Raw genomic sequence first — 26,282 nt, forward strand, 5'->3', positions numbered from 1 at the left:
AATTGTCATAATGATCATTAAAAAATGATATTCTGTTAGTCTTCTGATTCCTCTTGTCGTGCGCACTCCGCAAAACCTGCCATCTATCGTTCGGGAAAGTATTTCCAGAGCGGAAGTTACAAAATTAAGTTAACATTAAACACAGGATTTCAATATTCCCCCATTTTAGGTCTTTTTGTTTGAGATAATGTCATTTATCGGATCTAACACATCTTGAACACTTGGTTTCCGATCAGCTACTTTCGGTCATGGCTGTACTTGTTAAAGCCAATTAAGTTACTGCAGCTCAAACCAGGAAGTTATAAAGCGGCGCGGAAATCAAATTGAGTCAGCACTAGCCAGTTGCGCAACTATAATCAAGTTGCGCAGTTATTCTGTGTCATTTAAAAAATATCTTTTTAAATGAGTTATAGTTCAAATCAATTAGTTATAGTCCAATTTCTGAAAAAAGATTAATTTACCTTTCGTAAATGCGTGAGAAAGGAAATGATACCAGAGGAAAGGAATGTTTGCCAAAAATATTTTAACACAAAGTCGTTCGAGGAATTAAAAAATTCACTTTCTGAAAAAGATTCTACAATGTTTTCCGTACATAAGCTTTTGATATCCAACTTTTAAAAAATGTTCTCAATACGTTTTTTCGTTATGCTTGGTCTTAAGTAAGTGTTTTTGATTTTATTAAAAACTTTGAAAGTTTTATCACTTTTGGAAACAATAGATGCGGTAAACGCGGTAAACAATAGATGCGTCGCTTGGAATGATCCGAGCGTGTGTGTGACAAGCTTCATGTAAACAACTTTAATTGTGACTTGAATCTGGGTATTGTTTAGTAAAAGAAATCAGTTATCCCACCCCTTTTGGGAAGGAGTATAAATAGGGCTTGAATTTCTGCAGTACACCACAAAGATCATTCAGATCACTACCTCAAGAGTAAGACAACTGCAACAAGTATTAAGATGAAAACCAAATCCATGAAGCGATCTTCAGAATCCGATAATGAAAGTCCGCTGCCTCGTAAGTAAATCATTTAACGGTTCTTAAACTGATTAGAGAATCAAATTGGATTTGACTTAAAGTGAGAAGAATTATCACGTTTTCTTGAAACTTGGACTAAACCTTTTTCGTGTGCTTCTTTACAGAAAACCGAAGTCGTCAAAGACGCAAGCGAACTTTTTTCACGAACGAACAGCTCGATCGCCTGGAAGAAGTTTTCCAGAAGGAAAGATTTCCTGGAATTACGACAAGAGAGGAACTGACTGATGAACTTGGCATCAAAGAAGACAGAATTCAGGTATAAATCTCCGCTGATCTTGTGGGCGCAATTCAAGATAACTCCAAATCCTAGCGTGTATAAGTGAGCTCATGGTGTTTTTTATTTATTTCAGGTTTGGTTCCAGAATCGTCGTGCTCGTTGGCGTAAGCGAGAGATCAAGAACAAGCCTGCTCCTTCAACAGCTGACAAACACCAGTCCGACACAGCGTGGCCAGAAAGCAGTTTTCCACCACATCCACAAACGATAACTGGCCTCACCTCACTCCTGCCGTTGGCTAACTGGACTTATGATGACGAAACTTCCTCGCCAGTGGCCTCCAGCCTTTCTGTTTACGAACCCTTTGACCTACAACGCCCTACAGTTTCCATTACCTTCAGTTTTGACATCAGCCAACAGTGAAACAAGCTCACCTAGCTCTTCGCCCAACCATCGCTCACCAAGTGAAAGTAATAAAACTTGTGATATAGTATCTCTCTCGTATTTGCGTCGCAGGACTCATAGTTCAGATGAATATAATGCAGCAATTGGATTATTAAGTGTGTTTGAACGACAGGACTAAAATAGCCTAGATTTTAAAGATTTTTATCGCTCGGTTTTATCGTCATATTATCTTGATTGAGATATTTAGATATTTAGTTTATTATTTATTCTATCAACTTCTTTGTAAACAAACTTTAAGAAAGTCATTAATAAAAGTTTTAGTGAAACCGATAAACTTGAAGTGTTTTTGTGTAAAAATTTGCGCCTATATATACTATCGCACGCAGGGGTTAAAATAATAATAACCCTTTACTTAGCGTGGACAATTAATGTGCTTACCAAAAAAGCTACTTTACAGAAATGCCACATGATAATTTATGAAAAAATGTTAAAAAACTATCTTATACGGAATTAAAACAGCGTCGCAGTTAACTGAAAAATTTCAAAGATTGGCAATCAGGAATAGAAGCAATAACAAAACAATATTGAAACAACTATACCAACGACGAAAAATGAAGTAAACTAGCTTTATGACTTTAAGTACATACTGAAACTCACTTGGGACTTTTTAAAAAAAAGAATTATCTCGTCTGTTTGGAAGGCTTTTCAGCAAATTTTCATTCAGATTTTTTTTTACACTTTTGTTAAAAGTTTTGGTAAAAGATTTGAGGGCACGCATGTATTATTATAATAAATCATGCCAGGATACCCCCACCCCCTCCCCGCCCACTAGATACTAGACCCCATCCCAGAATGCATTGGGACAACAACACCAAAGACTTCCAAATCGAACATTTGACCAACATCAGCCTGAAGTATTTTTCCCTTAAATAAATAGTTCTAGTAGCTTGATCTCCTCAATAATAGATCTAGAAAGTATTTATTACTCATAAGCTTCGTGAAATGATCGATTAGACTGAATTCTAGCTATGGAATCGCCATGATAAGAGACCACGTTTCTTCACCAGGTTTCGGTTCCTCGGTAAGGTTGGGAAATCTGTTATTGTTTTTATTGTAATCAAATGTTTTATTTTACTTTACCAGCGCCAACCATATCTATATTTATGGCTAATATTTGTCGTATATTTGTATCTATAGTGTTTGGACGTTGATGTTAAAAATCCACGTACTCACATCGATAGAGGAAAGGCTCTCTATACAGACTATGAAATTGAGGTCAAGGTATATGCTTATATGTTGTCAAAAGTACAGCTTCTGTTCTTTTTATTTGTCTGGATTACTTGCGACTACAATTTGACCCTGTCAGTGTTAGTTTAAAAAGAGTATATTCTGTCCTTCTTCAATGCTAAATAATTTTCTAATTCATAAGCTTGTTTTTATGGTATTAATTTCACTTGTTGTTTTGATCAGCTACTGTAGCAGCTTGCATGTTCTTAGTCGTCACGATATTTATAGCCCCCTCCTCGCCTTCGACATATTGAATTACAAAACACCACATAGTCACGCTAGGGACATGTTGGTAACCTGTTTTTTGGTCTTTTCTACTGTGTATATTTCTGTTTATTACGCTGCTATTTTTTAAGTAAATTATTTTTTTCTGGAGCCTCATTTCCTGTATTAGTGATGATGCAAACTGGTCTATACTAGCTGGGGTAGAACATTCATAATCTTTTTATTCCAAAGTTGGACTCGTTTATAAAGTGGTAAATCAGTAACAATTCAGTATATTTGGAAATATTAGGATCATCAAAATACATAACCTCTATTATTCTATTATATTGCAGTAAAGTAACTTGATAGGCCTGTGGATAAAATAATGTTATATTATATCTGAAATCTAATTGGATTTTTTCCCCCAGACAAATCACCCCTCCTTTCCTCTGTTGTACTCTAAGACACGTAGGCGTTATTCAGAGTTTGTTTGGCTTAGAAATCAACTTGGTCTTAATGATGTCTTGATGCAGTAAGTATGGTGTTTGTTGTATTACATCAATTATGTATAATAGATCTCTTTACCTTGGGTGTAAGGTTTTACCGTTTTGAACCATGTTTCATTTTCCCTAGAGTATGATTTCTTTGTTTAATGCCTGTGTATGCAAATATAGATACAACTCAAGTAAAGAATCTTATTCTCTAGAGAAAGACATGTAGTCTTTGTCGGATGTTGTTGAAGCGATGACCTATTTTTTAAGTCATTGAATCCAGCTTGGTACATGGATTTCTTGGCTAAAACCTTGAGTTTTTGAAAGAACAACCCTTCTAAATTAACTGGCTAAAATATATTGAATGCACTCAAAGCATCTTTTATTATGAAGCGTAAATGTGAATTCCAAGGTAAAGAGGTCTATTATGGTTGCTTTTACAGTGAGACATGCAAAAGTATGACTGCCGGCAATAATATATTTGCAATCTTTTATGCACAGGATTTTGAATATTAAGCTGACTTTGGCTTTACATATATAAGAACATTAATTTACCCTTATATCATCATTGAGTCAGTTTCTTTTTTCGCTAACTTTATTAAGTTAAGGAATGTCCATGTTGATGTCTAGCTAGTTGTGAACCCAATTTTAAGAAACTTACCTAAAGATGATATAAGGCAGTTATTTTATAACCTTATACCTGGATATGAGATACAGGGCCTGTAACCAGGGGGAGCACAAGGTGCACGTGCATCCCCCCATAAAAGCTTAAAGTCCGCTCATCCATCTCCTTTTTTTTTACTTTTTTTTTCTTTTTTCTTTTGGTTCTGCTTTCTTTTGGTTACCTTTTTTTTCTTTTTGGTTCTGCAAATTATTGCCTGTACACCTTGTGAGTTGGTAATAAAAAAAATGATTAATGGTCCAATTTTATTTGATGTGCACCTGCCCTGTAAACTGTAAAAGTTCTGGTTACGGCCCTGAGATATATAACCTTTACTTATTTCTACATAATTCTTAGTGCTGCGCCAAGGCTACCTGGGAAGCAACTGATTGGAAGGTTCAAAGAAAGTTTCTTACAAGAAAGGAGTGAGGGTTTGAAAATATTTCTAAAAAGGTAAGCTTAAATTAGTATTATTTTTTCACACCACTTTGTTCTCCTATATAGTTCCCCTTATCATCCTGTGTGAGATAAAAGATGTAGAACTACGTGTTCAATTTTCAAAAAGACATGTCATTCCATTTTATTTTCAGGCTTGCTGCTGAACATTCATACCTCCAAGAGCCTTCATTACAGTTATTTCTGCAGACGAATCTCAGTACATCACAGATGGATCACTATATGAAGACAAGAACAACCGGGGCTATAAGATCATTGATAATGATGCTGCATACAAAAGGCTTGAAGAAGCGTGAAAGAAAAATATCTACAAAACAGCAAAGCAATGAGTATCCACCAACAAAAAAGTTAGTAAAAAACCTAGTCCAGAACTAGATCCACTTTCCACAATTGTGTTCACAATTTTTAAATGTGCGCCATCCTCTGAATAGTATGATAAAATTACCATGCATCTTTTTGCGCATTGATTTAAATCAAAAACAAACAGAAATAAATGTGAGTCCAGTTCTGCACTATACTGACATAAACCTTATAATCTGAATGATTTGAATTTAAAAAAGTCCTAAAGAGTATGATTTTCATATCTCTTCTTATCTCATGCATGAGATCAATAATAATTATTGATCTCATGCATGAGATAAGAAGAGATAATGATGCAATTATTGTTTGGTTTCAATTATGGCTGATAAAAGTCTTTGTATCTCATTTTCTGTTCAAAATGGTAGTCAAACAATGACCACCATGTGTTAGCAAGAAAATTCCATTGAAAACTTGTTATTTAGTTGTTCAACATTTCTTACCCTTCCAGTATTGTGACAGAAGATCGAGGAGATTGACAGTAGCTTGTGTACAGTCACTCTTAAACTGGTAGCCTTTGGGGGAAAAACAATTTTACTAAAGGATGGTTGTACGCAGGCTAGGAATAAAGCCAACTCAAGTATAGACTGCGAGTCCCACTTGTCCCTCTAGACTCAGTAAAGACTTGTCTTTACAAAGTCTTGAGGGAAAAGTGGAAAAAACCAGCTCACGTCTAACTCTTCTTCTCAATGTCATTAGCACAGAAGAAGCCCAGGGGTGGATCTAGAATCTTGAATTGGGGGGCCAAGCAAGATGAAAGATTGTATGAGGGTCTTGGGGCAATATTTTCTAGAAATACTAAAAAGTTAATCTTTTGCATTCATTTTGGGGTGTTATCAATAAAGGGGTTCATCTGTAGCAATATAAGTGAACAGTCTTCTAGATCTTAATCTAAAATGGATTCTTATTCTATTTGTTATTAGAAATTTGAGGCAGCATGCTGGAGGGCGTGGTTGGTCTTCTCGATATGGTGATGGATACTATAATCTACCCTTTGGGTATCGAGATGAAACTGATTTTGATGAAAAAGGTTTGTATATCCTTCCTTTAACGACTGTTATGGTCGCTCTGAATAGCACTCATGGAAGAATACAAAACCAAAATAAGGTTTTGGTGAATATTAATCAAGCAAAGTATTTTCATGTCATTATTGGAAAATATAGGTTTCAATTTAAGGGTACTTGTGTATTGACGATATGAAAAAAGAGCATAAAATTGGAAACAAGCACCACAAACTATAAAATATGTCTTTTTAAATATATATTTTCATTACAAGAAAGGCCATGTCTAAATTAGTAATTTCTGAGAGTTCTCAGAGTTCATGAAAAAGAAACTGGTAGGGCCTTGGTTAATGTTTCCATACAATCCTTTCTAATTTCAAACAGCTGTAGCTTTTTATTATTGATAATGTTACTACACTGAAATTTCGGAAGATCACTAATTTCAATATACTCTTTCTAATGGAAGCATGCAATGTTGACTTATATAATTGATGAACTAACTAAAGGTATCTCAATTATGGGCCCCCTTTTTTTCATTAGGGTCTATTATTGAATTTCTTGAAAATGTCTTGATTTGACTCCACCAAACTCGAATTTGTCAAGATGACCATCCCGTACATGCTATTGACATGGGCCAAGACATGTGACTTGGACTGACTGCTCTTTCAAAATAGTTCTAATAAATAGATTTTTATCCCCTATCCCCAAAAAATTTGAATTCTCATATATTTGATCAAATTTGTTCCAGATGTACGTCAGCGCAGCAGCACTCTTAATGCAGGAGCTCTTCCTGGAGGGAGATTAACTTTACCAACCATTCCTGGCAGCATGGATGAAAGTTTTCCATGTAGTGGAAGTGAACTCACAACCACAACTGACGAGGAAGAAGATATTGATTTTCGTCCTCTAAGTGCAAGCTGGCATGGCTCCCAGCATGATCAAGTAGATTTTATTCTGGATGATTATGAGGTTATTCCAATTGACATTATTTCAAAGATTGAGGATGAGCACAAAGCAGAGATTTCTGATCTTGGGTATTTGGATTTAACTACAACCACTGATCAGCTCAACAGCTACAGTAACGAACAAGCTTGCTTTGATTTCTAAAGCAGACATCTTTTTTCATGTTTGTTTAATCATGACAACATTTAGACGTCAAATGTAGAATTTCTATTTTAGTCGGCTTAGACACAAAAAAAATAGTTGCCAAAGGTTGCGTGGGTTGAGAAAACATGAAAAATGAGTATTTTTTTCAGTTTGCAAAAGAAATTATGGTGACGTACTTTTTCTATTAAGAAATAAATTGAGAGCAATACAAATATGAATCATAACTTCCAAAATATTATAATATAAAGAAAAAGGTTATATTAAAAGAAATGAGCAGGACTGTAAATTTGAGCAAAACTGTAAACATCCAAGCTTTTATCTTGGAGGATGCACAATCATGATTTAATGTATTAAAGAGTTGAATGGAAATTGCTTGAGTTTCAGGTATTAATTTTGGAAAAATAAAAATTTAAATTTCACAACTCCAAGGTCATTTTCTTGACTTTTGACCTGTGAATCAGCCACCTGACTTAGATCAGTGTAGATGTTGTGTCAGGTCTTATTGATTTATTTTTCATTTCCAACATAAAATATAATTATTAGCAAAGCATGTAAATAGACATTGAATATTTTGATGGTATGCATCATTTAATTTGCTCGAGGTTGCATATACAATAAAATTAACGAATTCATCTTAAAGCAGTCTTAAACAGAAAAGTTATGTTTCAAATCTTTAGCATTTCTTGATTTTTCTGGAAGTAATTTAAACGAATTGAGAAAACCATAGAATTAGTGTCTACTTTGTATTATGTTTACTATTTGTGAAAATGTTCCAGTAATTTTCTTACATCACTTTCAAGCCTTGTCAACTTTTTTTTAGTGGAGTTGAAAAAGAAGCAAAGGATAAGTTTAGACCTAAAAAGGATTCTATGTGATGCCTTTCTGGGTAACAGTCACCCCCCTTGAAATCATAAAATCCCTCTATTAGTTTCATTTTTCCCTTTATATCTTTCTTCTATTCATTCTTTTGTTTCCCGTTGCGGGTATTTGTAACAATCTTTGTTTAAATCCAAAATGTTCCAGTAATTTTCTTACATCACTTTCAAGTCTTGTCGACTTTTTTCTCGATTCTATTTTTTTCTTTATACTTTTCAATTTTCTTTTTTTTTTTTTTCCATTAATGGCGAAAACACAGGGAACACTGCACCCAACTAGGGATTGTTGCAGCATTTGTCCTCCAGCCATGTTCTACTTCTGCAACATCGTGCGCAAAAAAAGTCATCGTGTAAAGGTGCTGACACATGGTGCAACATTGCAAGCATCAAATTTGAATCGGGGTGACACACATTGCAACAAAATCATGCAACATCGCTTGTGTCAGCCTGCTATGTTAATATATTTGGACAGCAGTTATGAATTTGGTGCAAACTGATTGGCTGAAAATTTCAAAATATTGCAGTTAATGTTGCAACCCGTGTTCACATGGTGAAATTTGTTGTGCGCAATGTTGCTAGAGTCAGAGCGCGATTCAACTTCAGGTTTGTTGCATGCAACGTTGCGTACGACAAGTTTGGAGTACACACGCTGCAGCAGTCCTGCTGCTTGCAATGTTGCATGCATTGTGCACCGTGTGTCAGCACCTTAAAAACATGGCTTGCTCGCATATTCTTTTAGTTTTGACCAATCAGGTAGCACTAAAAAGAAAACCGCTGACCAAACCCTTTAGTATAGCATGCGTGGTTGTCGAACGAAGACGCCATATTGAACGAGGATGCATGATTCTGTTGCACCCCCTATCCAAATTTATTGCGCGCAGGAAGTTGCATGCAACATAACTGCCCAGCATACTATAAGCTTTAGAAATCGTATATCTTTGTAGCATGACTTGTAGTATTGAACAGAAAATTCTCAACTGCTATTTCATTTTTCCATTTCTTCAATATTTTTCCTAACATTAATTAATGACGTCATAAAGGGAAATAGGTTCATTTTGCAGAAGAAATGACGTAGAGCAAATCCAACCCTTATTGGACATTAGAATGGCTTCTCGAACGTCAATTACGGAATTCCAAACTTCAACGATGTCACCATATTTGTGAATTTTCTGTAAAGTTTCTTTGGAAACTTAAGTTTACAATTGCTGAGAGGCTACAATCATACAAATGTAGTTATTTCGAAGCGAATTTGCTGTTAGTAAAGTCTAGCTTAGTTGGACGAAAATGGTCACTCGTTCGAGGTATCCAGTTCCTGTTGTAGGATATCGTTTTGTGAATAACATCTGGGAAACACGATCTGAAAGGAAGTTCAGTTGCAAGGTAAGCCTTATTATCATTGATACTTTATTCAGCAGTGATTTTCTCGATTCTTTTGAAACATGATTTTTTCAATTCTCCAAAGCGTAACTATGGCATGCATGTATACTTACACTATAATGGATTTTCACAACATTTGCTTTTATTTTTCTTTACTATACTGGCTTATATCTTGAACATCCGGTATTAGAATGTTATGTGGCACGATATAAGTTTGGCATTTTTCGTCTCACGCGCAGCTATATCAGCATTACAATACGCTAGTTTTCGTCTCGATCGTACATCAATGTTGCAAGGAAGAAAAGACTTTGAAAGGAAAAACGTGAACTAGGAAGAAAAACCTAACGGAAGAAGCTGCTCCGAATTCATTTACTTTCAATTCAAGATTCATGGCATCGGCCTCAGTATCATCTCTTCTCGAAGGCTATCGTCCGGTCCAAGGGATGCCAATCATTTACATATCTTAACAGCCACTCGAGGTGCACTCTTACTCCATTATAAGCCTACTGAGGATTACATTTGCCTGTTGAAGGGAAAACGGTTTTACGGTCATACGTCACATTATGTTTCTTACAGTCCGTGAAGGGGGCTTTGGTCTTAAAACTGCTGAGATATTCAATCATCTTTCTGATCCTTCGCTGAAATAAGAAATTAGGATAGTACCTTAGCTGTCCGACTATTGTGATCAAAAATTCTCATCATTATAGCCTGTGACGTACAGCCGCGCTTCCCACCCATCCCCCTACGGAGTTAAAGAGTAACCGTACCGTGACCTTGGCTCGTACGCGAGTTGTTAAATCGGGCACTGTCTTGTTCTGTACCGTTACAGAGTTTTGAAAGTGCTGTCATAGTGCATGATACACTGGCAAGGAGATATGCAACGAGATCGTGCACTCATGTCGCGAATGCAATACTGCTACGTTACTTGTAAAATGTGAAAATTGTAAATTGCTCGTAAAATGTGAAAATTGTAATTGTAAATTGTAGGGCTACCGTAGCTGTCTAAGCAGTTAGAAATGGGGCTACCGTTACCGTGATGACAGCTGTGCGCAGCATTTGCAAGTTCGTATTATCAAAAATTTGTTGTTCGCATATAATTGCAGTAGATTTTTAACGTAGCTGTCTGAGCAGTTAGAAATAGAAAAACAGTGCGATTTAGCGACTGCGGACCATTTTTTTTACTTACCAAACGGTCTTACGGTGTGTGCAACCATATGACTCGAAATCCCTCTAGAGATAAATATCAATGAAACAACCCTTATGTTGGTTGATCTAACGAGAAAAGCTAATGAGGAATGCTTTGTTATCGTCAACCAAGATGATGGTGATGACTGTAACATGTACATGCTGTATAGTACGCATTCGGTTTGCGCGGGAATTATGGTGCGCGCGGAGCAGTGACACCACGCGTCACCAATGCATCTCTAGATCAGTGCCGAACGCGCAGTCAGTGTTTTCTATAGAGCCAGACCCTTCGACATTAAAGTCATTTTGTTGGATTTGTTAATGCAGGAATCCCATCTCACTACACCTATTGTCAAGTCAAGAAGGAACTTATTACGACCGCTGTCAGTCTACGAGGCATGGGGACCAGTACCTCGTCGTCATTTCAAAGCACTGTTTAATAAATCCTCTGATCGAAGTAAGTAAAATTTCAGAAAAATAGATGCATCATTCAATAATGGTTTGATTTTCATCATTGTATCGATCCTTGGTTAAGTTTAAATATTGAGACATGTCCAAGACTCCCTAAGGTGCACATTTGGATGACATCGTTAAGTTTGATGGATATCCTCAAACAAACTTTATAGGCTGACTAACTGTCAGGGCAAGGCTAACGCACAGATCGAACTAGAATTAGTTAGTTAAAAATATATTCACTATTTTTGCTGTTTCTGGATCTTTGGACCTACAAATAGACTTGAAAATTCATCATGAACCTTGCTTGGACCGCGTTCAGCAGCATAAAACTTTAAAATCAGGGAAGTTATGTTTTTTTATAGCCTGAGTATCTGGAGGCCTAAGGGGTGCCTGGGGAGGGGTTAGAGGGCCTGGGGAGAGGGGAAGGAGAGGAAGAAAGTCATTTCTCTTGATATACTCAGCTTACGCTTAATTTTGTATTGAGGGGTGGGATGGACTTGAGAGGGGAGAGTCATCAGTGAAATTTTGAACTTTCGTGGAGGGTCGATCAAACCTTTTTATTTCGACAAAAGTGGTTTCTTGCTCGTTGGCATATGAATAAAGGGTAACGATTTTTTTCATTGAGCGAAAGGGGGAGGGCTATACCTGCAAATCCCTCAGACTCCCCACCCCCAATAAAAAACGTGAATTGAAGCTCATTTTTGGGTGTGAAAAACAAGATTCTTTTCTCATAAGCCAAAACTAGATCAGAACAACATATTCTGAAGGTGCTTCTTGTACAGCCGACCTTCGCGGAAGTTCTAATTTTCTCCCTCAAAAAATCAACTTCTAAATTCCATTCCAATCACTGGACGAACTTTTTAGGCAGGTGCAAGCGCGATTTATTCTCTTGTATTCTCTTAGTATTTTCTAAGATAGTTATGTTTTCGCAAATTAATTTCAAGGAGCATTTTGAAAAGCTTACTCCCCTGCCTAGTTCATCACATTATTTTTTCACAATTAAACCAGTGTTTGTTGAAATATAATACTATTGTTGACATTACCTTTGAGCTATGGGATACCATCACACAAATCAAAATAGAACGAATTTTATAATATTGACAAAATCTTCGCGAGGAATTTATGAACAGAAGTCGTCGGGAGCCTTGCCTGAGTTTTTTTCATCAGACTGATTTAATTATATATATATTTTCTTTATTTTCTTAACAAAACGACCTGTTTTCATTCTTTACTATCTAGCAATGTTCTAAGCATTATTTTTACGACTGAAAACTTTAAATGAAGATTTATTTTAGGCTAGCATCCGCTCTGCAAAGGAGGCTATTAAACTAGGCTTGAGAGCTGACACATATTCCCTACTTTCTTGCTACGGGAGACTATTAAAGCGAAAACACACGGCACTCGCTCAAATATTCCTAACGATCTTTTTTCTGTATCAATATTTGTAAAAGAACTTGAACCATATCTTTATTTTAAACAAAATATAATCCCATAATCTACGAGCGAATAGAACCTTTCATCTTGAGCAAACTAAGGATAGACGCCTATTATCCCTGGGGAACGCTTCAACAGCGGTTGCTATAGACACGAATATAAACTTTGTACGGTTTGCCCGTGGGGAGGAAAAGACTACGCATTTCTTTACTTTGACTAAACATAAGCAGCATTGGAGTTCAATAACACATAAATGCTGAAAATAGAAGAACCAGATTGGTTTAATGGCTGGAAGGCAAACTGTAAGTCAATTTATAAATATGTATAGTGTTACTGATTAATCTTTTCTTAAATTCACGTGGACGAACGCGAAAAGATTGACAAAAGTTAAATCTCTTAACTAAACAGTTTAACGATACGCATCCAGATTGAATTAAACGTTTCTCTCGGCTGGGAAACTTATCTGTCGTGTCTCAGAGAAGACAACTCTTGGACTGTGACATTTATAGTCTCAAAATAATTGAGGTTTATATATGAAGTAAGATACATTACTCGCGCATATCCTCTTTCAACATTTTACATGTTATGGTAACAGAGTATTTCTCTCTTTGTAGACAAGTCAATTACATAAATTGACTAAATCTTGAATCTCGACATTACGATATTCTTTGATGACAGCAGCAAATAAACTATTGTTAAACAGTGGTTTTGAAAATTCCAAACAAATCAAAAGAGGTTTGATATTTGAAAGTCGAGGTGTCAAAGGTTGGAACAATCTCGTAAAAAATGTGTTAAAATAACGATGAGTGAAGTTTAGAAAAGGTCGAAAGAAAGGGTCGGAAAGAAAGCTTACAGAAAAGAGCAATTTTTATGTCTCATAGGCTCAGTTCTTTGCTTTTTGCGTGATTGATTTAAAAACATTTTTCAGGATTTACGGAAGTGAGAAATATCAAACCTTGGCACGCTAGCGTGCCGTGACACTGCAAGGGCTTCCAATTTTCTTTTTGACCGCAGAACCACACAAAAAAATGATACAAAGTTATTTCTATTGTTTCGAGCTATGAAACATTCATGAAGAAACACGAATAGCCAAAAATATAACCTTTGTTTGAAAAAAACTATTCCCTTCTTTGGAAACTGAAAATAAATTTTTCGTCTTTACTAAGAAAAAAAATTCTGTTTACTTTTTATTATGAACTAAAGAATAAAAACTTGTAGGTGCACGCATCTAGATTATTGGTAAAAATATGAAGGAGTCTATGGCAGCAGTCAGTGGAACTACATATCACCATGGCAAATCTCAGTGGTTTGTAAAAGGTCATATACCAGGGGGTACCCAGGGGAGCGGTTTGCTCTACGGCAGTGACGGCAAGGGTAAGAGTTGGCATGGGTTTGAACATACTTGAGTCATGTAGCACATATTTTGTATTAGGGGAGGGTTGTTGGAACATTGAGCACATGATCATGCAGTCATGAAAGCACTTTGTGATAGTATTTCACCTTGTATCTATGCCGTCTAGTAAAATTGCAACATCAGTCTGACACCAAAGCACTGTTTAGTAGTATTACACCTTACATATATGTATATATGTCACGATATACCAGGCATGCATGCATGCATCATTAAAAACTCTAAAATCACTCACCTAAATAGGCTCCTACACAGCTGCTATTAGTGTCATCACGCAACACTCACTCCATAACGGCTGCGTAGGAGACTATCACCTAAGGTAATAAAACTCCAATTATTCTTCTCCCAGTTGGGCAATAAGTAGATTGTAGACTTTAACTTTAGCTTTAGTTATCAGCATTTGTTTTGATTCAGGTATAGTTCCAGAAATTATCCATACCCCAATCCCCCATCCTTCCCACACACACGCAAAGGGATATAAAATTTTCAGGAGGGAGGGAGCATCAGAGAAAGAAAATTAGAATTTCTTGGGGTAGGGTTTTTTTAAGAAAAATTCCTCCTGTGAGGAGGATGGTATGGATAATTTCTGGAACTACACATGTCAAATGATGTACTTGTATGATGTATTTTATGAAGCATTATAACATGCTGATCTAATCTAAATCAAGCCATGCAAAACTAATATAAGCAAAGGTTTTGGATATTTTATTTCATTGTGTTACATGTAGTGTAGTGAGAGTAAGTGATTTATTCTCTTAAAATGTTGCAGTATAGTTAAGTTTAAAATTCTCACCTAGACTCGCCTAAATCTGCTTCATCGGCAGATGTAGGAGTGGCCCATTTAGGGGCCATCCTCCGTTTTTGGTAAGTCATAGAGGTTTCTCTAACACCAAAGCTTTCTGCCCCTTTTTTGTGATTCCTGGATCCACCCTGGCTTCCAGCATTTAAATAAAATAAATATTGTAAAATATTATTTATTTGATCTCAGCACTGCCTAAAGATCCCCAAAAGACAGATCCCTTGAGCCAGCTAAAGAGGGAATCTGAGTCCTCAAGCTACTCAAGAGCATATCATCTTCAAAACTTGCATGACAGAGGTTATGAAACAAAGGTGGTACCAACAAATAATGCACCAATCGGGTCATTAGGAAATGAAAATCATCGTAGGAGGCAACATTTCATTAAAGGAGTTGTAAGTATAAGACTTAGCATAAGGGCCTGCTCATTGCTTAATCAGGAATGTGAGGTGGGGCTGTGATGAGAGATCCAGGAGGAGTCCCAAAATGCTTCAGTGACCTCCTTTCTACTGGCAGGTTTGTAGTTGGGGGAGGGGGGGAGGTATCAGAAAGGGGGATGATGCTTACTTTAGAATTGAGATTAGACGAGTGCCCCCCCTGACAGAAAATCCTAAATAAACACCGACTTCCATTCAACACCCTATGAGCTGTTAAGAAAGGTTTCTACATATGGAGTACATTTTCAGAATACTCTCAATAAAAAAAATGAGGTTGCTTTTGCATTGATCTTGAAAATCATTTCATCACATAGACCCCCGGAGGTTCAATGGAAAACAGAATGATCTATGGAACAGATGAGCTCTTGAGACAGTCTCAAGAAAGACAGAAAGTAAAAAGCAAAGAAAATCCTATTGGATTTATGTATGGCACAGAAGCTGCCACTAATGTTGGCAAACCAAAGCCGTCCAGGAAACCAAACAATGCTCTCTTACTGGAGGCAAAAACGTAAGTCGCACAGGCACCTAATTAGGTGTAATAAATTGGTGACACGAGTACTCCTTTTCTCACACAAAGAAAATAAATCTTTCCCTCCCATTCCCCAATTCAGATAAACATCACAAATAACCTGCGAAGAGGGAGGGGAGGGGGAGGGGAATCTGGGACAGGTGCCTTAGGACACACTCTTGTAGGAGGTTACATGCATTTTCCAAAGTGGCAGACATCTTAGGACAACACCCTTAAACACTGAAAAATGAATGAATATGCATGTAAAACATGCACGTAAATATCTCTCTGACTCTATTATTGTTGCTTTAATTGTTTAGTTTTGAAGACCAAGCCTATAAAAACAAGCAACTAGCATTTGATCAAGGTAATTAATTAAGCATACATAAAAATACTATATCATATATGAATAAATATGATAGCTGCAGATTAATATTGAAGAATGAATTATAAGCTGAGCATTTAAACCTTGCAATATTAGCAATTATTCTCAAGAGTTTGCAAAGAAACTGATATCATTATTATTGTACTTGTTTTTCTAGATGAATTCCTTGAAAAACATAGGAAAGAAAAAAGGAAACAATGGGAAGAAATACAAACTGAAAAGAAAAGGGTAGGATATGCCATTTAATTCTCATTTCTTTCTAAGAAATTTGATGTTTTCATTTCTTTCTTTCTAGGATCTTGAAATGTTACGATCATTTGAGCCATGGGGTCGACCTGGAGGTGGGGCTCCCTTGGTAAGTAATAATGCTAGAATAGTGCTCCCAAATTTTTCTGTGCTTGACGTATGTTTGTAGATAATACTATAAAATTGCATTAAACTATTTTTTAAAAATTTAGTCTAATACTGATAAGTGGGAAACAAGACGTACCAAGTCTATCAGAACACTGCAAGATGAGGTAATTATGATCAAACCTTTTGAAAATGTTATCAAATTGCCCAAATACTACATACATGTATGACAGGTATAGATAAATAGACTATTACCATAATATAACCCATCAGGCCCTGCTTGTGCATTATATACAACCTTTAAAAAATAGTCACTTGATGGGGTCTGACAATTTTACGTTAGCGGGCTGGAAAAACTTGTTAGGTTGGGAAGATATATTTGGCTCTTGGTCCGTAAACATAAGCATAAATGCATAAACTCAAGCCAACTATTTTCCCACTCATCGAATGAGTACCTATCATTATATTCAAGCAAGATTATTATAACTCTTTAAAAAACATATGCACACTAGCTGGCTTGTAATTTTTGTATAAAATTAATATTAAATTCTCTTATTATTTTGATCTCAAGGAGTCTGCTCCTTTTGGTACTATGCAAAGAGGAGGTGGTGGTGCACCCAAGAGAACAGAATCCGGAAAACCTATAACTTCAATGCGAGGAGATCCAGAACTAAGATTTCCAGTTTATAGCCAGAGTGGTGATATAGACCCTAACTTGGTGAGCTAGATCTATAATCAGTCTGATTTCTAAGTTAATAAGGCTTGAAGTGTCATCGTTTTAATGACATGTTCATATTGTTTTACAGAGGTACAAAAAAGATTCTGGGTATCGCAGGGATCTTGGTGAGTTATTGCATTGAGCTACAGTAGCTAATGGCAGAATACACGGTGCACAATGTGAAGCTCCCAGGTGATTTAGAAGTTTTGGAAAAAGCAGCTGTCATGAACATCTAAATTTTTAAATTAAACCAAACTTTTGTGGGGAGTTGCAACCCCATTAATCCACACCCAGAACCTATTGTTGTTGTTAAGGTGCCAGTTTTATGCAAGACGGCAGTTCAATGAATTTATGTATTTAACTAATTAATTCATTTAGACAACTTTATGGATGAAGTAAAAGCAAGGAAAGAAATTGAACGTCAACAAAGTTTTGAGAAAGAGCTGCAGCATGTGAGTAGTGATAATCTGAGCATCCTGGAAAATATTTACTGCTGCTTTCATTGTTATGAATTGATTGACACAACAGTTGCAACAGGCAACACACTGCTGTCAATCAGAGTAAGTAACTTGGTACTGAACAATATATTTGATTGATGGCAATTTATTGCCCAATTCCCTGTTGTGAACTGTTTTCTAAATCAGTGTAGCAATGAAAACAGACTGTGGTAATTAGTCAGTACCAATAAAGCATTATCATTAGATGATGATAAATCAGGGTCATAACTAGGGGGGGAGCACAGGGTGCACGTGCACCCCCCATAAAAGCTTAAGGTCCGCTCATCCATCTCTTTTTTTATTTGGTTCTGCTTTCTTTTGGTTACCTTTTTTTTTTTTGGTTCTGCTTTCTTAAAAGAAACGATCAATGGTCCGATTTTATTGGATGTGCACCCTCCCTGTAAAAGTTCTGGTTACGGCCCTGTAAATCTTCTATTTTTTTTCACTAGATAAGCCAAGATCCTTTCGGAAAGCCTGGTGGTGGTGCTCCAATAAGAAATGATAAAGGTAAATATTTATCCCTGATCACAAACGAGGTCAAAATGGTGCTACTCCATTGTGATTGGTCTCAATCCAACTGTCTCCTTGGACACTGAATCATCAAACATTCTCATCATTTGAATGGAATAACATGATTGGGAGACTACTCAGTATATGTTTTATTTGATTGACAGTAGTGTATTGCCCATTTCCCATGTCACTACTGTTGTCTCAATTAGCATGTATCAATAATAAAAACAATGGTGATTTTCATATTTTCTATCTTTCCTCTTCCCAGGTCAACTGAAGTCTTCCTTTCCCACGACTCTATCAAAAGATATCGAGGAACTAAGACACGTTGAGTCTCGTCATCCCCATGCATATAATGATATTAAAGAAAAAGGTACCGTCAATAGTAATCTTCAGATCTGTTAATTCTATCACAGCTACTTAGCAGATTGTTTTGTTATAATGAAGTGTCAAAATGTTTTCACACCAATAATAAAGAAAATAATGATCATGAATACATAAATGAATAAATAAACTGTTGTATTAACACTGCTTCCTGGTCTAACTTCTCTTTTATCTTTCTGCTGTTTCAGAATCTGATTCACGGTTTCGACATGTAAGTGGTAACTTTATAATTATAATTATTCGTAATAATGGAAAACATAATAATATCCTCTTAAAGTCTTTGTGACGACTGTTAGTAGATAAGCAATATTAAATATATAGACACTGGGTTATTAGAGAGAATATTCTGGTGACAATTGATTGTTTGGTGTATTGTTCTCTTATTTACAACAAATTTTCCATATCCTTTAACGTGCAAGTTGGGTGTTGTAAACTTGTATGGGGTGAATTCTTAACCCTGGTCTATGGAAGAGCAATTAGTATTTTAAAGTTATATTTAAAAAAAATTTCTATAACCTTTAGTGTCATTGCAGCAAATATTCCCTATAGTAAATAGCAGATTTTACGTATGGATGGAAATGAGATGCAAATGAGACAAGCATTGTATTGGCATGATAGCCTCACTTGTATGATTCTTAAAACAAAAGTATATCTCACATTGCAGCCTCAGCTGTTACATTAATAACAGCTGATCTAGCATCATTCCTCCCCCAACGTGGAGATGATAGATTTCATAATTAATAGTTATGGCTTTTTTTAGAATGAAAGTTTTGATCCGTGGGGTAAAGGCTATGGTACTGCCTTAAGAGACAAGAATGGTAGAGTCATCAGACCAAACAAACCTGATACAAATGATATGGTAAGAAAAACAACTCATTGACACTAGCAACAAAAATAATGCTGGGAGATACAAGCTTTAGTGTGTATTTTCTGAAGAAAGTCATATTATTAGATTGATTGTGTTTAATTTCAATTCTGTAGGATGGAATTGGCATGCTACTTGGAAGACCAGGAGCTGGTGCACCCAACAAAGATCAAGATGGAAATATCAGGACTAGGAAGGCACAAACACTGACTAGAACCACATTTGGAGGTAAGAAAGAATTGTGTTTTAAATGACTGATGAAGTAACAATTTTTTGGTGCACTGCCACTGGTAGCAACATCCCTTCAACATTATGGCAGAAGCTAAATAAATATGATAGACAGTCAATGATCACTCATGGTCTCACAAATACACTGACCCTATGTTCCAAGAATTTGAGCAAACTAATGGCTTGTTATTGCTTGGCTCATTTCAATGATGGATTTCAAAGTACAGATTGAAGCATTATGTGGCAAAAGTTCAGTAGATTAATTATTATATGTTTCTCCACAGATAATTTTTCTCGTGACTTCAGCCCCAAAGGTGGCCGTGATTCATACAACCCCTTTGGTAAGCCTGGAGCAGGGGCACCAGTAAGAGACTCTGATGGAAGAGTCAAAACCAGCATCATGGGGAAAGTGGAACATGAAACCAGGGCAAGTATAATATTCTTACAGTGCCATGCATGCTACCATGACAAGCTTATCCTTTTTTGGGAATTAATTAACCAGAAAATGGAAAAATCTGTTTTGAATGACCCTTAACTGCTATTTACAATAACTAAAAAATACCTGTTCCATGTTATTCGCTGGAAACATCTCACTAATTAACAAAAAAGTAATATGGGCACCTGGTAACTCTATTCTAGACGTTTAAGTCAATATTATTATCAGTATTTGAATGTGATTTTCCAATGTCATTGCAGGAGTATTCACCAAACACCACCAGAAATGAGTTAATTGCCAAGCAGTCGTACTTGAAGACTCTTCGTAAGTCTTTTTTAGAATCAAATCAAATAAATGTCTCTTGTTTTGGTCTGTCTTGTATCACTCATCTGTCCAACTGTCCCCATATTTTTCTCTTCCAGAGGACATGCAAGAACGGGCTCATATGCAAAGAAAGGCTGAAGACGCTGAACTCAGAAAGGTAAGAACCATCCAAAGATAAATTAAATTATCATGGCAAGAAAGTTTGAAGTTTGGACAGGAAGTTTCTGACCTAGAAATTCACACAGAGAAGAGATGTCTCAAAATGAAAGCTCAAAAGTAGGCCATAAATGAATGTGTGAAGGTAGGGGCTTGAGAGAGAGGGCTATAGTCCTGGAATAATATTGAACATGGCTGCATGACTTCATAGGACAACAGTGATTGAAGCATTACTTGATTTAACCCCATGATTTGGTAGGGTACTCACTAGTCCTCATTGGTGCACTTTTATTTCCAGAGTGGTGAAGATGTAGCATCATGGTTAAGAACTGGTGTTGTTGGTCAACCAAAGTTTGATCCAGTAACCAAAGAGATAGTAGCCGCACACAAGCAGACATCTGATGTAACACAACAGAAATTAAACATCCGACGTCAAAAGAATGAACTTAGTGAACTCTATCATAGTGACTTGGAGGCACTTGCAAGAGAACGACAACAGCAGAGAGACAGAGAAAAAGAATTTGATAAGAATACTTCTCAGAAGGTTAGTAAATAATGATTCTCCTTTAAACCAGTTTTAAAAAACTCATTAATAATTCATGAAGGAAACACAATAGAAATCATGACCATGAAGGAGGTTTTATATCTGATATAGATTCGTCTTAATTTGCATAAACTTCAACTTGGATTTTCTCTATCAAACTTGGTTCATTTCGTAAAGAATTTGGTACAATATGAGAACATATATCAGGAGTTTTTTAAGCCGTTCAATAAACTCGCAGATCGTGTTTTATCGGGTCGAAAACCACTCGGCTACGCCTCATGTTTCATACCAGATAAAACACTCCTGCTCATTTATTAAACAGTACATAACCACTATACATTTAATCTCCATCCACCTTTTTTCCAAAAAAGATCGTCTATAGACCCCTTACAGCACAATGGAATGCAACTCAATTTGAAGGACATAACAATAGGTTTTCAATTCTCAGGCGATTGTATGGAATGTTTTTTGTTTTGTCCTCCAAATTGAGCTGCTTGGACATTATCACATGCAAGGGGCCTATTAGCCAGAAATCCATCAACAGATTTTTTCCATTTTTAACTGTAGCATAAAAGAATTCAAAATACAGATATTTAGCAGAAATAAGTGAATAAGACTTGATGTGTAAAATGGAGCACATTTTTTACAAGATGAAACTTTTTCCTTTACAGCATGTGAACACTATGAATCACATCTGGGGCCGTCCTGGTGGCGGAGCACCACTCACTCAAGGAGACATGGTTAATGCCAGAAAACAAAAAGGTAGGTCAACTAACACATATTTCTTTGATAAGAAAAATAGTTCCAATTTTCACTGTTTCATTGGACTCTGATATTCTAGCTAGCCATCCCATGAAATTCCATTTGTTTGTATATGATAAAGTACCTGTATAATTCGCTTGGGAGGCCTTAGATGTTTCATTAGAAGCACTGGGAATTAAAATATTAACTAAGATTTCAAAATTCTTGGATGAGTACAAATTTCAAGGCTAGCAGCATCTCCTATAGCAAGAAAGTAAGAAGACACTCACAGTAACATCTGACAAGAATATTTCATTAAAGAATATATTATTTCTGAAGTGCGCATGCTCTAATAATGAAAGATATAAAATATCAAACTTTTTGATTTTGTAATGGTACTAATGGGGAAATTTTGACTTTTCTTTTTTAGTGGGACTAGCACCTGCTGATGAACTTGGTTTCCGATTGATGTAGGATTCTGTACCTGAGAATATTGTGTATTCATAGTAAATCAATATACAAACAGTAAAGATTCTAACACTTATTCATTCACAACAAAGATTTTTAATACAATTGTCTTAAATATCTATCATCATGTCTATTTATTTAATAATCTCTTTTTTTACCTTTTTATAAATAGTAATAATTGAGTTATTTATTAAATTTTGAATAGATTATAATTCCAGCATTTTCTTTCAAGTAGGAACTCCAAGTAGAAGAATTTCATTTGTTATTTAATTTACACATAGCATTAAACAACAAAATTCAATGCTGCTTTAGTTTGGTAATAGACCTATCCCGAATTCGTTTGACTGACCACAAAACAATGTTTTGAAGTCGAAATTGAACTTGATTCTTTTATTCATCAAGTTAGTTCAATCTCGACTTGAAACCATTGTTTCGTGACCAGTCAAGTGAATTCGGGATAGGTCTATTCATCATCTAGGGGGTTCCAAAACAAAATTGGACTCGATATTTTTATTCAGCTTTAATTTACTAAGCTCAAAAGGAAGATTGGTAACAAATTCTTGGTGCTTAGGATTGTGGGAAAGAATGGGGAATCAAAATGCCCTTTCACTTTTTGTCCCCACAATGCTATGTACCATGAGGTTATTATCAATTTCCTTTAAACTTTAGTTCCAATCACAAGCCAAATCTCAAATTGTAAAATCAGTTCCCAGCCACTTGGAGTATATTTTCAAAGAGGGTTGCAGCTAACAATTCAATTTCACGCATTCCATGAAATAAGAATTTAACATTATCTCTAAAAATGAGAATTATTTTTCCACTTATTAAATAAATTTGGTGCAATTTTGTTGCAAATATCACAGTGACTGCTATTTTTTTTGGGGAAAAATTCAGCTGCTTCTTTGAGATTAATAGAAGACGAGTGAAACAATATAATGAATTATCAGATTGCACTTGCGAAACAATCAGAAAAGTTATTCTCCTGATGAATAAAAGTTAAAACTGGTAGAGACTTCTTCATATATTTATTTTAGTTTAAAGTAAAAATGATAATGAATGGCCTATTTTACTTCAGTATTATGGCATGAATGTCTTGCATTATGACCGGGGCACATATATGATGCTGAATGGCAAATACAAAATAACGAAATAGCAGCACAGCATTGAAATAATAGATTTGATGTGGTGCTATGAATGAATGAGTTATAAGTGACTCTTTGTGAAAAGGTATTTGGCCACTATAATACTTCATGTGGTAGACATGAGGTCGGTACAAACGCAACAGCACAATTTATAAAATATTTGATATATAATGCGTGCGCTGATTGACTGTCTAAAGTGTTTATATCAGAGACAGGCTTGCACAAAATCATTTAAAAGTATTTTATAAAAGTGATATAAAACGTCCGCTTGTGTCTATGTACTGTGATATAAACACTCTGGGAGCTGTAGAGCACTCGAGAAGTCAAAGCTCTACGACTTCTCTCTTGCTCTGCAGCTCCCATCCTGTTTATATCACAGTATATAGACATGTGCGCCGTTTTATATTCCTAATACACAACAAGCATGGCAGATAAAACCCATGAAGTAATATTATTAGTAGCTTATATGTTATGCTGAGCATATTGCGAACAAAATCACATCTTGAGGCTGTGCAAACATTTTTGGGAAATGATTTATGGTATATACAAGGCATTTTTTGAATTTATCTAGTATCTATAATAATATGATGATGTCAATTTGTTTTTTACAATAACAAAAACGATAATAACTTCTCAATTTTAGTGATCAAAACAACCAATGGAAAAAGCGCACGCTCGTTGACATCAGCTTTATCTGTCTGTCCTCTTATTGATGATAAAAATAACCAATCAGAGCGCAAGAAATTTGTAAGTTATTGTAAAATCCATGTTAGAAATATTGTCCTGCAATTCTTACATCTAAGTGCACTATTTAGTATTATTATTATATCAAAAATAATAGCATTAATGATGATATTGATTCCATGTTAGAAATAATAGCATTAATGATGATATCGTTTCCTTGTTAGAATTGTCCTGCAATTCTTACATGAAAGTGCACTATTTAGTATTGTTATTATTATAGAGTCGATGCAATTAAACTGTGAAATAAAACAAACTAAATACTAACAATAGTATCTATTTAGTGACTAATAGTTGCTATCACTCAACCAGAACATTCATCATACAAAGACAAATACACAAGAGACCATTTGTGTCTTTTGTTTAATAAATATTCTGGTTGAGTAATAGTGACTATTAGTCACTAAATAGATACTATTAGGTTAGTATTTAGTTTGATTAATTTATTTCACGGTTTAATTGCATCCACTCTAGTTAAAGCAAAAAAAAAAAAGGTTTTACAAAATAATAAAATGTGTGCAAAAAAAATGAATGTTTGATTTTGTTGTAATTCTGGAATATACTACTACAGATATGCCATCTTGTGTACCACAAAACTGCAACATTCTGTGCATACGCTATAAAATATAAAATTATAAATATTTTTTCTATTTACATTATTATAAAATTATATTAAACTATATATTATAGACTATAATACGGACTGTCCGTAAGTTTACTCAGACATGGACACTCACAACAAACACATGCAACGGCATCACACAACATTTACAGCACTGTGCTTATAACAAAGAAAATTATCTACAGTCAATTAGTGAGTAGAGGCTAAATTATGTGTATAAGTTATGAACTATGAACGTACCATGCCTTTTTGTTGCATAGTGTGAAGAGCTCCTGGTTACTGCAATTATGTGATATAATTGAAATTTAATCTACAAACCATGATAATTTATACTATGACTGAAAATTCAATCTGAAATTGCAGCTGTTATCAATTTTTACACAATACTCCTTTAGCTTGGGCAATGTTTTCCATTTTCAGACCAAGTGTCATTCCCTATAGTCATTTCTTTGTTTAACAGTTGCATATTACTCACTCAAACAAAGAATCTTGTTCTATCCAAGAAATGACACATGGTCTGAAATGGGAAAATATCATGCCCAAGTTAAAATAGTCTCTACAACTGTAAGTAAAAATTTTGTAGAGCAAAGCAAATGGGCCAGGAGGTAGAAACATTCTGAAAATTTTACTTAGTGCAAAACTTAGGAAAAACAAAAATTTGCTAATAATGCATTAATGGAAATGAGAGTTGCTATTAATAACACTCTTCAACTGTGGCCAACAAGTGCTTTTAACGTTATTGTGATCTGACTCTTAAAACGTCTTTCAGGAGCCAATCAAATTTTAATATTCTGACCAGAGGCTGCAAACAAAAACTAGGATAATCTTGTCAATGGCATGTGCTATGACAGGCATCTAGGTTTCAGGTGCAGCCATGCATGCAAAGACAAAAAAGTGCAAAGAAAAGCAAGACTGATGCTGACGTGTCCTTTCTTGGGATGCAGTATTTAAAGGCAATGGCAATACACACCTATTTCAGAAATCATTTTTGCACCAAAAGCCTCAAGCAACAAACCAAGACCGCAGAGAACGCTGGTACTTTTAGCTGTAATGAGTTTATTCATGGTGCATCTTCATTATTGATTTCACAAATTGCTCCAAGCAAAGATGCTTGAGATGATAATTAGTGGAGAGCTATAGCCACTTGCATGAACCATGAATAAATCAATAATTATAATTAAAAGTACCGGCGTTCTCTGGAGCCTTGGCTTGTTACTTGAGGCTCTTGGTGTGACAACGATTTTGGAAATTGGTGTATATGCATGGGAGCCATAAATGCATGCTATACCCATCATGTTGGCAAATATGTCATAATGGATAATCCTTCTTTCATTTCATAAATGCTAAATTGTAGCTATGAAATTATAAATACATGCACCCCTTAAACAGTCATGGCATATTATATCCCAAATCTGTTTCACTAATTAATGTATCAAACTGGTGTGTTATTATCAGGAGGTTTAAAACATTGT

The 26,282-nt window shown here is 35.5% G+C and overlaps 3 protein-coding genes across 5 annotated transcripts; all 3 read left to right on the forward strand.

Annotated features, from left to right (window-relative positions):
* Positions 1–956: 956 nt before the first annotated feature.
* On the forward strand, positions 957–1,696 carry LOC116295468 (retinal homeobox protein Rx2-like). The gene is made up of 3 exons (XM_031703279.2): positions 957–1,014; positions 1,140–1,291; positions 1,386–1,696. Exons 1-3 carry the CDS (start codon positions 957–959, stop codon positions 1,671–1,673), a joined length of 498 nt encoding a protein of 165 aa, XP_031559139.2. The 3' UTR covers positions 1,674–1,696.
* Positions 1,697–2,526: 830 nt separating this feature from the next.
* Positions 2,527–7,588, forward strand: LOC116295487 (uncharacterized). Its single transcript, XM_031703311.2, has 7 exons — positions 2,527–2,736; positions 2,853–2,936; positions 3,575–3,678; positions 4,656–4,751; positions 4,889–5,101; positions 6,035–6,141; positions 6,861–7,588. The coding sequence occupies exons 1-7, from the start codon at positions 2,695–2,697 to the stop codon at positions 7,217–7,219; spliced, it is 1,005 nt and encodes a 334-aa protein (XP_031559171.1). The 5' UTR covers positions 2,527–2,694; the 3' UTR covers positions 7,220–7,588.
* A 1,710-nt stretch (positions 7,589–9,298) lies between these two features.
* Positions 9,299–22,424, forward strand: LOC116295486 (uncharacterized). 3 transcript variants are annotated; one of them, XM_031703307.2, is made up of 22 exons: positions 9,299–9,474; positions 10,984–11,113; positions 14,946–15,148; positions 15,505–15,698; positions 16,019–16,065; positions 16,241–16,311; positions 16,379–16,438; positions 16,542–16,601; positions 17,006–17,152; positions 17,241–17,277; positions 17,531–17,604; positions 18,099–18,156; positions 18,428–18,532; positions 18,732–18,754; positions 19,304–19,402; positions 19,525–19,636; positions 19,921–20,063; positions 20,333–20,396; positions 20,495–20,553; positions 20,851–21,096; positions 21,768–21,858; positions 22,268–22,424. In XM_031703307.2, the coding sequence occupies exons 1-22, from the start codon at positions 9,379–9,381 to the stop codon at positions 22,309–22,311; spliced, it is 2,163 nt and encodes a 720-aa protein (XP_031559167.1). In that variant the 5' UTR covers positions 9,299–9,378; the 3' UTR covers positions 22,312–22,424. The 3 variants fall into 3 exon arrangements, with proteins under 3 accessions (XP_031559167.1, XP_031559170.1, XP_031559168.1); XM_031703308.2 differs by lacking the exons at positions 9,299–9,474; positions 10,984–11,113 and adding exons at positions 12,730–12,848; positions 13,765–13,920; XM_031703310.2 differs by lacking the exons at positions 9,299–9,474; positions 10,984–11,113 and adding an exon at positions 12,719–12,848.
* Positions 22,425–26,282: the final 3,858 nt, after the last annotated feature.

This window comes from Actinia tenebrosa, unplaced genomic scaffold, assembly GCF_029948245.1.
Source record: "Actinia tenebrosa isolate PJP-AT-01 unplaced genomic scaffold, QUT_ActTen_1.0 PGA_scaffold11__36_contigs__length_13525064, whole genome shotgun sequence".
NCBI lineage: Eukaryota > Metazoa > Cnidaria > Anthozoa > Actiniaria > Actiniidae > Actinia > Actinia tenebrosa.

What these genes read in the sequence shown, in the direction of transcription:
- LOC116295487 (XM_031703311.2), top strand. Translation starts at nt 2,695, where the DNA reads ATGATAAGAGACCACGTTTCTTCACCAGGTTTCGGTTCCTCG. An exon ending in CTTAATGATGTCTTGATGCA is followed by an intron (nt 3,679 to 4,655) that starts GTAAGTATGGTG and finishes CATAATTCTTAG; the next exon opens with TGCTGCGCCAAGGCTACCTG. An exon ending in AACTGATTTTGATGAAAAAG is followed by an intron (nt 6,142 to 6,860) that starts GTTTGTATATCC and finishes AATTTGTTCCAG; the next exon opens with ATGTACGTCAGCGCAGCAGC.
- LOC116295486 (XM_031703307.2), top strand. Translation starts at nt 9,379, where the DNA reads ATGGTCACTCGTTCGAGGTATCCAGTTCCTGTTGTAGGATATCGTTTT. An exon ending in CTGATTCACGGTTTCGACAT is followed by an intron (nt 18,755 to 19,303) that starts GTAAGTGGTAAC and finishes GGCTTTTTTTAG; the next exon opens with AATGAAAGTTTTGATCCGTG. An exon ending in GTCGTACTTGAAGACTCTTC is followed by an intron (nt 20,397 to 20,494) that starts GTAAGTCTTTTT and finishes TTTCTCTTCCAG; the next exon opens with AGGACATGCAAGAACGGGCT.
- LOC116295468 (XM_031703279.2), top strand. Translation starts at nt 957, where the DNA reads ATGAAAACCAAATCCATGAAGCGATCTTCAGAATCCGATAATGAAAGT. An exon ending in TAATGAAAGTCCGCTGCCTC is followed by an intron (nt 1,015 to 1,139) that starts GTAAGTAAATCA and finishes GCTTCTTTACAG; the next exon opens with AAAACCGAAGTCGTCAAAGA. An exon ending in TCAAAGAAGACAGAATTCAG is followed by an intron (nt 1,292 to 1,385) that starts GTATAAATCTCC and finishes TATTTATTTCAG; the next exon opens with GTTTGGTTCCAGAATCGTCG.